The sequence below is a fragment of the Tiliqua scincoides genome, chromosome 2 (genome assembly GCF_035046505.1).
Source record: "Tiliqua scincoides isolate rTilSci1 chromosome 2, rTilSci1.hap2, whole genome shotgun sequence".
Taxonomy (NCBI): domain Eukaryota; kingdom Metazoa; phylum Chordata; class Lepidosauria; order Squamata; family Scincidae; genus Tiliqua; species Tiliqua scincoides.
Window position 1 is genome coordinate 9,611,192 of NC_089822.1, and position 13,389 is coordinate 9,624,580.

A 13,389-nucleotide genomic window follows, 5' to 3' on the forward strand; every position below is an offset into this window, starting at 1 on the left:
TTACCTGATGGCTTCTCAGCATGGAGTTCCATTCTGACAGCCCAATTCTATTATTGCAGCCCAATCTAGAATGGACATTCCTGTAGCAGAAGTGGAAGTGCCTGGATCCTAGCACATGTCATGCAAAGACACTTACCTGCCAGCCCCAGGTTAAGCAGCAGTGGGAGCAGGTACTGGGAGGGCAGGGAGGAAAGAAAGTGTCCCCGAAATGGATTGCAAGAAGGTAAACCAACTAGTACCTCTTGTTCCATTTGATCTGGATTTCCCTTCCCAAAATAACTGATACAAAAAAGACTCCCGAACAAGCAGAACCATTTGAAGTGTATTTGGTCCGGAGACTCTTTGTAACTGGTGGTCAGGCAGCTCCTATCTCTACACAAGAATTTTCAGGATCAGGCCCCATGGTGAAAATCCCCAGGGGCCCGTCTTCCCAATTTTTATCTGTTTGTGACCTTCTTCTCTGCTAAGGTGGTTTCTGTAATGGTTCAGTATGCTGAAAGGGCTGCTTAATCACTTTGCAGTAGTAGTCAGTTATCAGTGTTGACTTTCTTCATCTGCAGCTAACCAGTAAAGCAAGAACTTGGCTTTGAGCCACTCACTGCGTGTGAAGTGTGCTTAATTGCCCAGAGTAGAAAACTCAACAGGCTCAGGTGAGCCCAAGTAACCAATGCGAGAGATAAATCTAGGAAAGAGCCACAGCTTAAAAACCTGGAGTAAGGCAAGTTCCACTGTGCATTGCTTGCCCACTAATTCACAAGCTTTGTGTGGCAAAGGAACCAATTTCCTGGCTCAGAAGGAATACATAGGGTGCCCTGAAAGATTCTTTTTGTTTACAATATTTTTGCCTTTTAATCTTCATGCCAACTTTTGTCCAACCTTTCTACCTGATGATCCCATTGTTGGTGCTCAATTCCTAAATCTGCCTTGAGCTCTTGCCTTTTATTTCAATGTGCTCTTTTAGTTTTGTATTTATTTTCATAAACTCCTTTTATTTTATTATTTCACCTGCCTGATTTTAGTTTATTTGGGACAGAGTTGGGTACACCATCTTCCTAAATCATCTGCCTCCTGCTATGTCAGGCTTTTCAGACGGCTTGTCTTGACCTCCCCTATGTGGCAGCATGAATTACAGAGCTGGAAGGGGCCTACAAGATCATCTAGTCCAACCCTCTGCCTGTAGCAGGAAATTATCCTAGTTCATCTGCAGCAGGTGCCTCTGCTTGAAGATCTCTTATGTCCCAGTTTATCCCAGTGAAAGGGTGAAATTAGGGCAGGGGTGGGTGCCATTTTCTGGGACCTAAGCCTACCCTTTTCTTCCCTGCATGTCATCTGTAGAAGTCATTACAAGAAGGATTTTGCATGCCTGGTTTGGTGTTTTGTGACTCCATTCTGTAAGACAACTGAAAGTTTTTGGGCTAAGGGCTATCTTTCTCCTTGTCAAGTAGTAGTTATGGTTGATTTGTACACAGGGCTGGCCATTCATACTCATTCTTTCCTAAGTTTAATCAATGGTAGTAAAGCCATGAGACCATGATGCTGGAAACTGTAATGCATGGTAAAACTGCTGAAGCTGATCTTGCTCCCCTGATCTGATGGAAGAGAAGTTGCCTAGGACTGTCTGTAGCTTCACAAAGAGGCCACTCACACTTTGCGATAGTGATGTGATCTGGCCCCAGGCTGCTCAAGAGTTCTGGTACACGAGGCAGAGCACCTTCTCTTATCCTCTGTCAATTTTGCTAAGTGAACCACTTTGAAATGTTTGAGAGTGAACTTCCAGTAGATTGCTGTGTGAGACTGATGAAGTCTGGGTGATTTCAAAGGAATGGAAATGTAACCTTATATTACGGAACCTTATCATGCAGAAGGGAGAGTAAAAAGGGGTGGGGAAGCAAAAGGTTCAGAAATACCACTTCCTAGCTCAGAGTGCACTGATGTTTTTAGTCTCTTGTAAGTAGAGACAGCAAACAATTATCTTTTTTCCTCAGCATCATGCCGTTCCATTGGAACAGAGGGAAGGCTAATCAGAAAAATGGTGTGTAATGCAAGCTCTTGATTATTGCCAAAGGGCAAAATCAGAATAAAGCTAAAAGTCGCCATTTGATTGAAACTTCCCTTCCTAATAACTACTGAATTTTTCAATGCTGGGATCGACTCAGATCAATCTGTAGGGGCACCCTTCATTTATTTGTTTGCTTGTTTTTCTCCCATCGATTCATATGCTGGAAGTGTGGAAAACTGGGTTTTCATTTTGGGTGGTATCAGAGTTCTATTGTCAGTGATGGAATAGCAGGTATTTATGATATATTTGCTGGGTGTAGTTGGCAAGGCACTGGCTCTCAGGTCTGGAATGGGTCTCCAAACAATTATACTCCAATCAAGACCTTAAGGGGTATATTCTCCAGCCAGAGATTCCTGAAACTTGTGACTGGGGCTGGAGCTCTAACTTGGAAGCTGGGAACATAACCCGAACTGCACAAGAAATGTCTCTTCCTGATCTTTCATGTGCTAGTCCTGACAGAACTGGAGCTTGGGTTTGTTTAGTTGTGAAGTTACAACTCACAAACTTTGCCCAAATGTATCTGATGGTTACACGTCCTCTCAGCCTGGATACCCCTCAAAGCTTGATGGAGTGGGGAGGAGAGGGAGAGAAAGAGGGTGAAAGGAGGACCAGTGATGGAAAGCTACGAGATTGAACATGGAAACCTCAGTAAATTCAATAGATCATTTTCTCCTTGTTTAAGTTTAGCCATGTTGATGTCTTTCCAATGGATTTGGGAATGTTGAACTGCTTTTGTGAAATATATCAATATATACCGTTATACCTATTGAAGCATATCTCTGCATAAGAAATGTGGAATTTGCCTCACAATGAAGAACTCTTGGGCAAAGAAATCTTAGTTGATTACTTGCATGAATAAATGATTATTCAGTTAAATCTGCATAAATGTGAAAATGACTAAAGTAGTGTTTTCTTACTTTTTGGCACTTTTTCTATTTTTGAAAATGAACTTCTAAAAATGTTGTCCAGTTAATAGGAGATACCATTTGAGTATACCCAAATGTCATTAAAATATTAATCTAAACAGTTTTGTTTTGTTTTTCTTTCTTTTTCTTAATTGGTCTTGAATACAATCCCCTTCTTCGAACTCTTGGATGTATTGAGATTTTGTCTTGCTACTGAGGAATAGAGTGAAATAGCGCCTACATTGTGTTTAACTCTGATTTCAGTGACTTTGTTGAATGAATAATAGTCCTATGAATTGACCCTTAGCTACTGGTTAGCAGAAGGTAACTAAAGAAGGATTAGTGTTTCCTTCATTTCTAAACTTTAGAATAGGGGTGTCAAACTTTTTCATACAGAAGGCAGAATAGCATTCATCATGCCTGCTGAGGGCCAGAAGTGATGTCATTAGGCAGGAAGTGATGTCATTAAACAGGTCAAGAATAAGTACTTTTGCTCACTTAGGAACTCATTAGCTGCAAATGACAGAAGAGAAAATATGCAAATCTTGATCATATTTCAAGATATGGGAGAGCCCAATTTTCATGCGGGCTGCCCTTTCAGTAGCAGCACCTCAGCACTGCTCAGCAGCTGAGAGCCTGAGGGCCAGATAAAAAGTTTCCTTGGGCCACATCCGGCCCCCAGGCCTTAGGTTTCACATTCCTGCTTTAGAATGCCAAGTGCCGAACACCCATTTATGTGTGCATATTGCACAATGTCATTTGCTGTGATACACTTGTAAAAAGTATATAATTCAGACATTACGCATGGCTGCTTCAGAAATACAGTTGCATTTTCTGTGTCAAAGAATAAGCCTTGGATGCTGCTCTGGAAATTAAAATCTAATCTGGTTTTCTAGCAGCAAAATAATGAATATTGTTCCCTTGTTGAAAGCTGATGAACAGAACTGATAATTTTTCCCCCTCTTTTTTTGATGATGGGAAAACTCATTAGAAATGTGATGTTATTAGCAGTTTTTCCTTGAATTGCAAATTTCTATCAAACTATAACTAGTATTATGGTAATGATGAAATTAAATTAAATTAGCATATCATATACCAAACAGCAAAAGTGTTAATACGTTATAGTAATACAAGACAACAGATAATTGCCAGCTTAATAAGAATTTGTCCTCCAAAAAGATCAATTGGTTTGCCTCTATTTTTTTTTCCGTGCACTTGGGAAATGTTGCTCTCACTGATTTATTTTGTACAGCCAATTGCAAGTTATACTTAAGCAAATGAAACCTTTGCCTCAATATTATGTAATCAATGTGACTGTCCAAGCTTTGCCAACCAGCACATCAGTGGTGGGACATTTTGAAAGCAGAGGTTAAGAGATTAGATCAGATTCCTTTGTAGTGGATAAATCAGTTCCAGGGCAGATACAACCCCTTTGGTGTCTCTATAATCATAGAAAAGTACCTGAATTGCAGCTCTTGGGACTAGGTTTCAGTACCACAGTGCAATGCCATTGTGTGCTTTAAATAGAAATAGGATGAATAATTCATGAAATATTAGAATCATAACCTCTGTTCATGCATGTCCTTCCACACATGTATTCAACATATGGAGGGGACAGTGCCTGTCAGCTCTGACCCAGTGCCAGCATAGTACCAGGCTTGTGAATTCAGAATGAGGAGTTATGTGTGAATTCAGCCGTATACATGTAAGCTCCCTGTGCAATCAGAAACTCTATGCAGTTGAAGTTTCCGATTGCACAGGGACCTTATGCGTTTTTAGCTATGCATTTGTGCCCCTTTTAAATCTGGGCACCAAATGCATGAAGATTGGGGAGTTAAGCCAACAGTCAACAACAACAACAATAATAATAATAATAGTTGTGTCTGTGTGGCATAGAGTGTGCTGGTGATTTGCCACACTATGTACTGTTCATTGATACCAAGCAATATGGCTTTCGGCACTCCTTCCTAGAATTGCTTTAATCCCCATTGTCCTGGCCACAGATTGCTTCATTTGTAGAAAGGCCAGAATGCATCAGTCATGTATAATGTGCCATTCTGAGTTTTAGCCAGTTAAAACTAGAGAGGATTTGTTTTTATTATGGCCAATACCAAATGACTAAATACATCTGACATGATGCTAACATTCCTAATGGTGCCATGCAAATTGCAAACAGCAGGTCAGGATCAAATAAATTGGGAATTATTTGCTTTTTGTGGTGCTGGAATAATCTATACAGCTTGGGAAATTCTTGGTAAACCGATGCCTAAATGTTTTCAACAGTCTTCTAAAAATAGCCTTAGGGGGTGGGAAGGAAATTTTAGAGTAAACTGAGCTTTTTAAGAATCAGGGAGGCTGTTGTTTAAAAGGCTGGTGGAGCTTCCCCTGCCCTAGTACAAGATTATAATATACTACGGGATTTTATATCATTGTACTATGAGCCTCATATCCTGACATCATTTTCCTGTGTATCATCACTATATCACTGGCTGCTGCTATTGGGGAATTAGAGAGATATACCATGTAAAGATATTAGGCTTTGGGTTAAATTTACTAGATGGGAAACTCAATACGGAGAACTGCCATTTTGGCAGAAATCCCTTTGTGTCCTATAGCATTTTGCTCTGCCCTTAATATCATAGAAATGTTATGTTTTTTTTTTTAATTTCAGCTTTTCACCATTGACAATTTTCTGTTATTGCATTCATGCCCACTAAGGTCTTTGCTTTTTCTTTCCCCTTTTTTCTTGCAGTTCCACCATGGTTTATTAATCATCCTTCAAATCTCTATGCCTATGAAAGTATGGACATTGAGTTCGATTGCGCAGTCTCTGGTAAACCAGTCCCTACAGTGCAGTGGATCAAGAATGGAGAAGTGGTTATTCCAAGCGATTATTTTCAGATTGTGGTAATTATTAATGCTTTATTATTATTGCTTTAAAAAAATGTATAATCGAAACTCTAAAACTGTGCTTCTAAGAAGCTGCACCAAAAGGTAGACGATAACAGTGAGATTAGAAGGGAATTCAAAACTCTGAGCTGAAAGTTCAGGTTCAAGTTTTAGCTCCAAATTGATTGGGGATGGTGGGCTCACCCCTCAAAAAGCCATTTATCCAAACTTTTTTTATTTGTGGTTTTTGCAACTGTTTACAATCAGTTTGGTTTCCCCATCTCTGCCATTACTTCAATGATAACTTTTTCCTCTCTGTTTCATTCCTCCTTGAGTGATCCCAGGCAATCTGGGATCATGTACTGGGCATGACCACATCATAATACTTAACAAGCTATAAGCTTATCTATGTTATTATGTCATTAAAAGCAAATCAAACCTGCTGGGATAATGTGACCTGTACTTGGAAGAGACTAACTGATCAGGGATCACTTTAAAAGCTGAACACTTTTTGCAGTACTTTTACAATGCTCCCTGAAGGGGAACCTTTCAAATGACACTTTTTGTGGTAATAGCCCTCCCCTATTTTTGTTTATTACTATTCAAAACCTATCTACCCCAGTCAGCTGCAATGAACCATGGTCTGCCACAGCAATTTCCTCTGGTCCATACTGTATACATATTAACACTATAAGGCTACAACAGGGAAGATAGTCTCAAGGCTGGCAGGGCTAAAAGAGAGATAGCATAAGTTTGTTTATAACCTGGGTTGTCCTGATCTCCCTGACTGGTAATTACTGTATAAAATATTCAGATTTAACGATTGAGGTGATCTTGATTAATTTTTCCTATAACCAGCAACCTTGGTGTTTGAATCTGAATTATCCTAGATCAGCAATTTTCAAACATCCTATCATCTGGGAATCTTTTCCACATGAACCTTTCCATCAAGGTACCCAAGTGCCTGCCATCAATACTGACAGTCATAGATGATTCTGGGCATCTTTCTGGCTGCACAGTCAGAACCAAATTATGTGCTCTTCTACTCAGAAGTAAGTGCCGTTGTAATCAATGGAGCTTACTCTCAGGATAGGATTGCAGCCAGTCCATGTGGAGCACTGCAAGGGTCTCTCACCACATCTAGGCTGATAAGGAACTGTTCACCTATCACATTCACACTCTTTTTTAAATAGTGTTTTATGGGAAGGAGTGAACGAAGGAGCAAGAAAGAGTAACAAGAAAATCTAGCAATCAATAACCAATATGCATCAATTTGCACATGTTAAAAATATGTTTCATAGCAAATGGTGGCATTTTGGTTTAACCCTGACTGTCCCTCTCTCGCTAATCCACAGAGTGCAAGTCAACTGGGTGACCTCTAGCCACCACTTGTTGAAGATTACATTGTAAATGATCATGGTGTTAGAATTCTTGAGTACATACAAATACAAAGAGTAAATAAAACAATTCCTAGCTCCAAACTGGGTTGCTTATGGGTGCACATCATGGCATAAGGGCCAAGATCGAAGCATATGTCACCTTCAGATTGACAAGCAATGCTGCTATGTCCAGCTGCAGGAAAAGCATATTTCTGATAGCAGTTTTTCTAATTTGGGAAAACAAAGAAGTAAGTAGGGATCACAACACAACAATTAAAATGAAGATAGTTAGTTACAAGCAACAAAGGTTCTCCAGCCTCGGTTCAAGAAAGAACATGGGCAAAGGTGTTTATCCAGATGCAATATCTGCCATTGTAAAGGATCCTGATTGTATAGGTATCGGGATGAGGCACGGGATGTTCACAATGCTGGCCTTCAACAATAAAAATGGGTTTATATGGGCCTTGTTGTTACTGCATCTGCCAATACGTGCAGCACAATCCTAAGCTGCACTCGGGCCAGCGCAAGTCCCTTTGCTGGCCCAGGAGGATCGCAAACGTGCCATAAAGCACATTTGCGGCCCATCACGAGCAAGCTGCACCAGTGCACGGAGGCTGAATCCATCCATTACCGATCTTCCTTTGGAGGATTTAATTTAATATTTAATTATAATAATATATTATATTATATTTGTTGGTTTGGCAACCTTCAGTCTCGAGAGACTATGGTATAAGCCTACAGCACCCAGTATTCCCAGGTGGTCTCCCATTCAAGTACTAACCAGGCCTGACCCTGCTTAGCTTCCGAGATCAGACGAGATCGAGCATGTGCGGGGTACTTTTACTATCTTATATTATATTTAATATTTAATTAAAATAATTAAATATTTATATTTAATAATATTATAAGTTATATTATATTATATTAAATAATTAAATATTTAATTATAACAATATATTATAATATAATAATAGAGTATATTAAATGAAATTGTCAGTGATGATCTGAATTAAACTTGTTGTAGTTAATAAAGGTTGAGGCTCTTTTCGCTTTCTTTTCAAAGGAGAAGATTTACTCAGTGGCACCAACATCCAAGTTCAGGCAACTTTACCCATCATTGCTGTTTATAATAAAGGCAATCACACAGTAATAACCCCACTTGCCAAGAAATTGAAAATTTCATTAAGTAATTGAGAAAGAGTAGATTATCCTGCCCTTTCAAAATCTTCCAAATGCTTTAATAAATAAAAAGTTCTTAGTCTTAAGTGCCAGTGCTTCTCCCTTAGTAGTCAAAGTTTTATAGCATCATCTTAATTCTACCTCCCGTTAGTACCTCCAGATGAAACTGTGCCCAAAAAAGGCAGGTGCTAAATGAACTTTTGTTTTTTTCTGATTCTCTAGGCCAGTGGTTCTCAAACTTTTCAGAGGTTGCCTGATTTATTTATAAATGCCAAGGGTTGTGGTTGTGATTGGCCTGCAGTGCTCTCCCCCAAAGTGGCAGCTTGTTTAATCCTTGATACACATAGCCCCTGCCCTCTCAGCTTCATGAACTATCAAAAATTGAGTTACAGCCCATTGGTTTATCCCGGACTCACAGTTTGAGAACAGCTGCTCTAGGCCTTCTAATGTCTGGGAAGGGTTGATTTTCAAATCCTTTTTCTTACTTCGAAGTATTTTTGAACGACCCAATGAAATTTACTGCCAGTACCAATGCATTTCATATGCGCTGCAGACCCCTTTCAATGTATATTTTAAGCGTTGCAGAAGGCGTTTTGTGCTCCCTTCTGTTCTGCGGCATTTTTTACCACATGCCGTAGTCTCCATAGCAGATTGAACAAACTGAGTCAGCACAATCTTTAATGAATGTGCATTTTATTACAATCCTCTGGGAGCCAGAGGTGAATAAATGTCTGCATACCTTAACCTCCATTGTCACAGATTCTGTAGGTGAAGTGTTTGGAAAAGTGATCTTCTTAGATGAGAGTGGTGTCAGGTGTGATGGCTCTCCCCACCCCCCACCCCAGTTTTGAGTTGTTCTCAAAACTCTGTGCTGCAAGGGAACTAGAGTTTTGTGAAAAATAATTGAAATTAAATTATTGAATCCCAAAGATGAAAGCCACAGGGGAAGCTGCCCACTATCCACCTGCACTTATTTATGTGTTTATTTCATGTAAATGTCTAACCTTTTTTCTATTATTTTTGTTTATTTGAAAAATTTATATCCCGCCTTTCCATTGCCCTAAGGCAGCTTACAAAGCTCAATAATAAAATGTACCGTGTATAACAGCAGTAAGTTAAACAAATGGAACACATAGTGTTCCTGGCTGACTCCCCCATCAAGGCATGGACCACATCCAGACTTAGGATGAAATCTTGTGCACACTCACCACCTGGGCATAAGTTTTGAGTAGACAGGCATAAGGTTGTACTGTTACTTAGCTTCAGCAATATTGCTGCATCTCATAGTTTGAGCTCCTGCAAGTGTCACTGTTCTAGACTTGCCTCCTTCCAATCAACCTCTGTAAGTAGTGGTGATGGTGGAGGTTCCTTCTGCATCTCTGTGTTGGGTATGCTTAGATTCCTTAATCATTTATGACGGAGAGATGCAGCAGATGTCCTCCGAGGAATCACACCTAGAACAGTGAATGATTCATGCAGAAACAGATGATGGACTCCTTTGAGGGCAGGGTGCCTTACATGCTCCAGAACACAACTCTTTGGAGGAAAATAATAGTGAAGTGTACCAGCTGTAATATAGAAAAGAGAAATATATGCCTATCTCTCTGAAGTCTGGGAGATGCTGGGCTAGGTCATTCTCTCATTTCCTGCAGCTTTCCTGGAGAAGTGGTTACTGGTCATAAGGGCTGTGTGATACAATTTAGAAGGAATTTGTTTGTGCATTCCTGTTGCCAGGGAGCAACAGCAGGAGAACAGTATCACCTTTGTGTCCTGCTTGTGGGCTTTTCAGCAGTACCTGGCTGGCTACCATGTGAAACAGGATGATGGACCAGATAGGACTTGGGTCTGGTCCAGCAGGGCCTGTTCTTCTGTTCTTACGTTCTCTGCTTGTCTCTGTCTTTCTAGGGTGGCAGCAACCTGAGGATTCTTGGCTTGGTAAAGTCAGATGAAGGTTTCTATCAATGCGTTGCTGAAAACGACGCTGGGAATGCACAGACGAGTGCGCAGCTAATCATCCCTGAGCCTGGTAAGATGAAAAGGACATTTTTTTAAAAAAATCTTGCTTTTAATTAATATGATTAGCAGAACTTTGAACTACATGACCCACACCAGCCCCTGACCTTTTGCGTTCATTTTTTACAGTGTGCTCATCAGTTTACAGCAAAGCCAGCAAATAATCACTAATAATTGTATGCCATCTGTTTCAGTTTGGAAAGGTCCTGTTCTTTGCCCCTGAAAGCTACGAAGTGGGTTCATTAGAGATGCTCAGTATGTTGCAGGAATGACCCCCTCCCCCACCCTGGCAGAAGGAAATCAGGTTCCTGGAGAGCTTCATCAAATTCCTATCATGTATTTTCCTTGGCACTTTTTTCATTTGTATTGACCTGTGAGGAGGTTGGATGGGTGACTGGGGCTGTAGCTCAGCAAGGTCTAAGACAGGACCTGTTTGTAGAGGCTGATGCATTTGGGAGGCTAGTGGGATGAGTCTCACCTGATGCATTTTGACCATCCTACCATCAATTTCCTGTTGTTTTACCTACCTTTTTTCCTTGGCTATGAGTAAAAGGACATGCATTTTGATTAAAAGGACATATGATTAAAAGGCTATGCAAAGGACCGTGGGATGTAAGGAATGAATTGTCAAGGAATGCTCAATGCAAGTGTTGTGAGCTTTGATGTTGATTCGTTCTGAAAATGAATACGGTAAACAGGAAGTCATTTTTAGTTGCTGTTTTTCATCTTTGCTTTTATTTAGCAGTTTAGTTTGTTGGCATTTTCATTATGTTGTTGCGCTGGATGTTAAGCCACCTTGTTGTTCATCTGAAAGGGAGAACAGACAGTCATATCATTCATTTAAAAAATAAATACAAGCAAAAATAAGGAAATAGGTAGAAAATTATTGATATGAGGAAAAGAGAAAAAGAAAAAAGAAATAGAAAGGCTTTGATGTAAAAAAAATTCCAATCTACCTCTTTTATTCCTGCGTATGTTTTAACTTTGACACTAAGTTCTCAGCCACTTAACCCATCAGTCTTTAATTACATTAATAGAAATGCAAATTAGGAGCTGATTCACACCAATATTATGGCATGGTGATGATGTGATGAAGCCGCTATGCAGTTGCACTTTCTTTGCCTTCTCACTCTTTTAAGTGCTCTGGTGGATGATGGTTCACCAGCTCTGCCTAGATATTTGAGGTGGCAGTCCATAGCCTCTGCCTTTTCAGGACAGTTTGCTCTTCTGCTCAGCGTGCTGCAAAACAGTAACTCATACATGTTGTGACTGAATGTATCACATTTTGGATAGATAAATCTTTCAAGCATTAGATATATGCTTAATCCCTCAACTTCACCTGATGCAGGGCTAAATTTAGCAATAGGTGGCAAATAGGGAGGCCGTGAGACCACTGTGGGGGAAAGGGGCTCTTAGTAGTTTGCCGACATCATGGTTTTGATCCCAGTTATGCCCCCTCAGTGCCCCATTTTTAAAGGAAGTATATATTCAATAGAAAACCAATGGAGTTTTCTTTCATTTAAAAATAGTTCATGAGGTATGAAGGCAAACAACGGAGGCCCCCTACCCTCCTGCCATTGTTTCACAGCCCCCACTTGCAACTTACTGCTAAACCTAATACCCCACGGGATTAAGCTGTACAACTAAGCACACACATAACTGTGCCCCAAGAGCATTTGTGGGATGGTGGTCAAGAAATGGAAAGTGTGGTCTTCTTTAAATGTCACTGTACGTTGTGTGGCAATTACTTTTCTATGAACAGCTCCCACACTCAAGACAGTCTTTCTCTTTTGCTCTCAATTTCCTTTTGCTGAGCCTGTTTTGAAGAAACATTGGGCTAAGAATGAAGCAATAAGGCTGATGGAGACTGAAGTGGCATTGGTGAGGGAGGTTGCAAGAGGAACCTGTGCTGACATATGTGAGAAGAAGAAAGGGGACTAAGTGCCGTCGCTAGGTTAGGGGTCAAGCGGTGCGGTAATGCTTGCAACTGACTCACCCTTTCCATCTTCACCGGCATATCACCATTGATGGAGATTTTAAAGGGTTAACCTAACTTCTCTCAGATGAGGAACATTAGAAAAAACTTGACTAGTGTTCTGTAAAAACAAGATAGGAAAGTCATTATGTCAAGTTGACCTGAACACATAACATGTGCGTCATAGCTTTTCCAAAAGGAAAATTCCAGGGTCTTGTGTAACCAGATTTGGGGGCAGGGAGTCTTTGTGATGCAGAGCAAAGAGACTTCCTAGTTAGGGCTGGAACTATGCATCAGTATGCCCAATAAGGAAGTGGAAGTCACACGGGTACTTTGTTTGTTGCAAGTTATAACAGAGAAGTTTTGGGTTTATCCACCTGTATCCATCCTGAAATCTCAAAATTTCTAATCTGTAAATAGCTTGTAAATAAACTTTCTATATGCTTTTAAAGGAGTTTGTGCCTGTTTAGCATTGACTCAGAGAACGAATCCGAAATATTTCCATCAGTTTTTGTTGTTTTTTTTAAAGCCAATGCGCTATCCATTGCGCAAATATTTCCATCACCTCCAGCCCCGTCCTCTCACAAAGATGGGGCTGGTTCTGCAATCTGACCAAATGCCATGGACCCTTGTACATATTACGTACACACAGATGGATTTTGTGAATGATCTTAGTGATTTCTTGATGAGTCCAGTCTTTCCCCATATGTGGCACGTCTGAGACTTGCGAACTGGGTCAAACATTCGTTGTGATGTCACCCCCCCCACGGAAGTGTCACCTGGAGCAGTTCACACATCCTGCACATCTCTAGTGACACCACTGAGGAGATGGAAAACGTGGGCACCACTTCAGGCTCCAGTTTGGCTTTCACTGGGCCTGCCCGCACAGCTGGGATAATGTTGAAATGATCCAATCACATGGTTCTTTTCAACAGGATTCTTACACACATCATCCCTGGTGTTGTGCTAGCTCTGTGGTAGGGGCCCATG

At 40.5% G+C, this 13,389-nt stretch overlaps 1 protein-coding gene and 1 pseudogene across 1 annotated transcript in view; one reads left to right on the forward strand and one right to left on the reverse strand.

Annotated features, from left to right (window-relative positions):
* Positions 1-13,389, forward strand: part of DCC (DCC netrin 1 receptor) — a 634,807-nt gene that overhangs the window by 233,756 nt on the left and 387,662 nt on the right. Inside the window, exons 6-7 of the mRNA XM_066618048.1 lie at positions 5,717-5,871; positions 10,317-10,437. Coding sequence (XP_066474145.1) covers positions 5,717-5,871; positions 10,317-10,437 — 276 coding nt within the window. The remainder of the gene's footprint in view (positions 1-5,716; positions 5,872-10,316; positions 10,438-13,389) is intronic.
* Positions 7,965-8,083, reverse strand: LOC136642795 (5S ribosomal RNA; annotated as a pseudogene).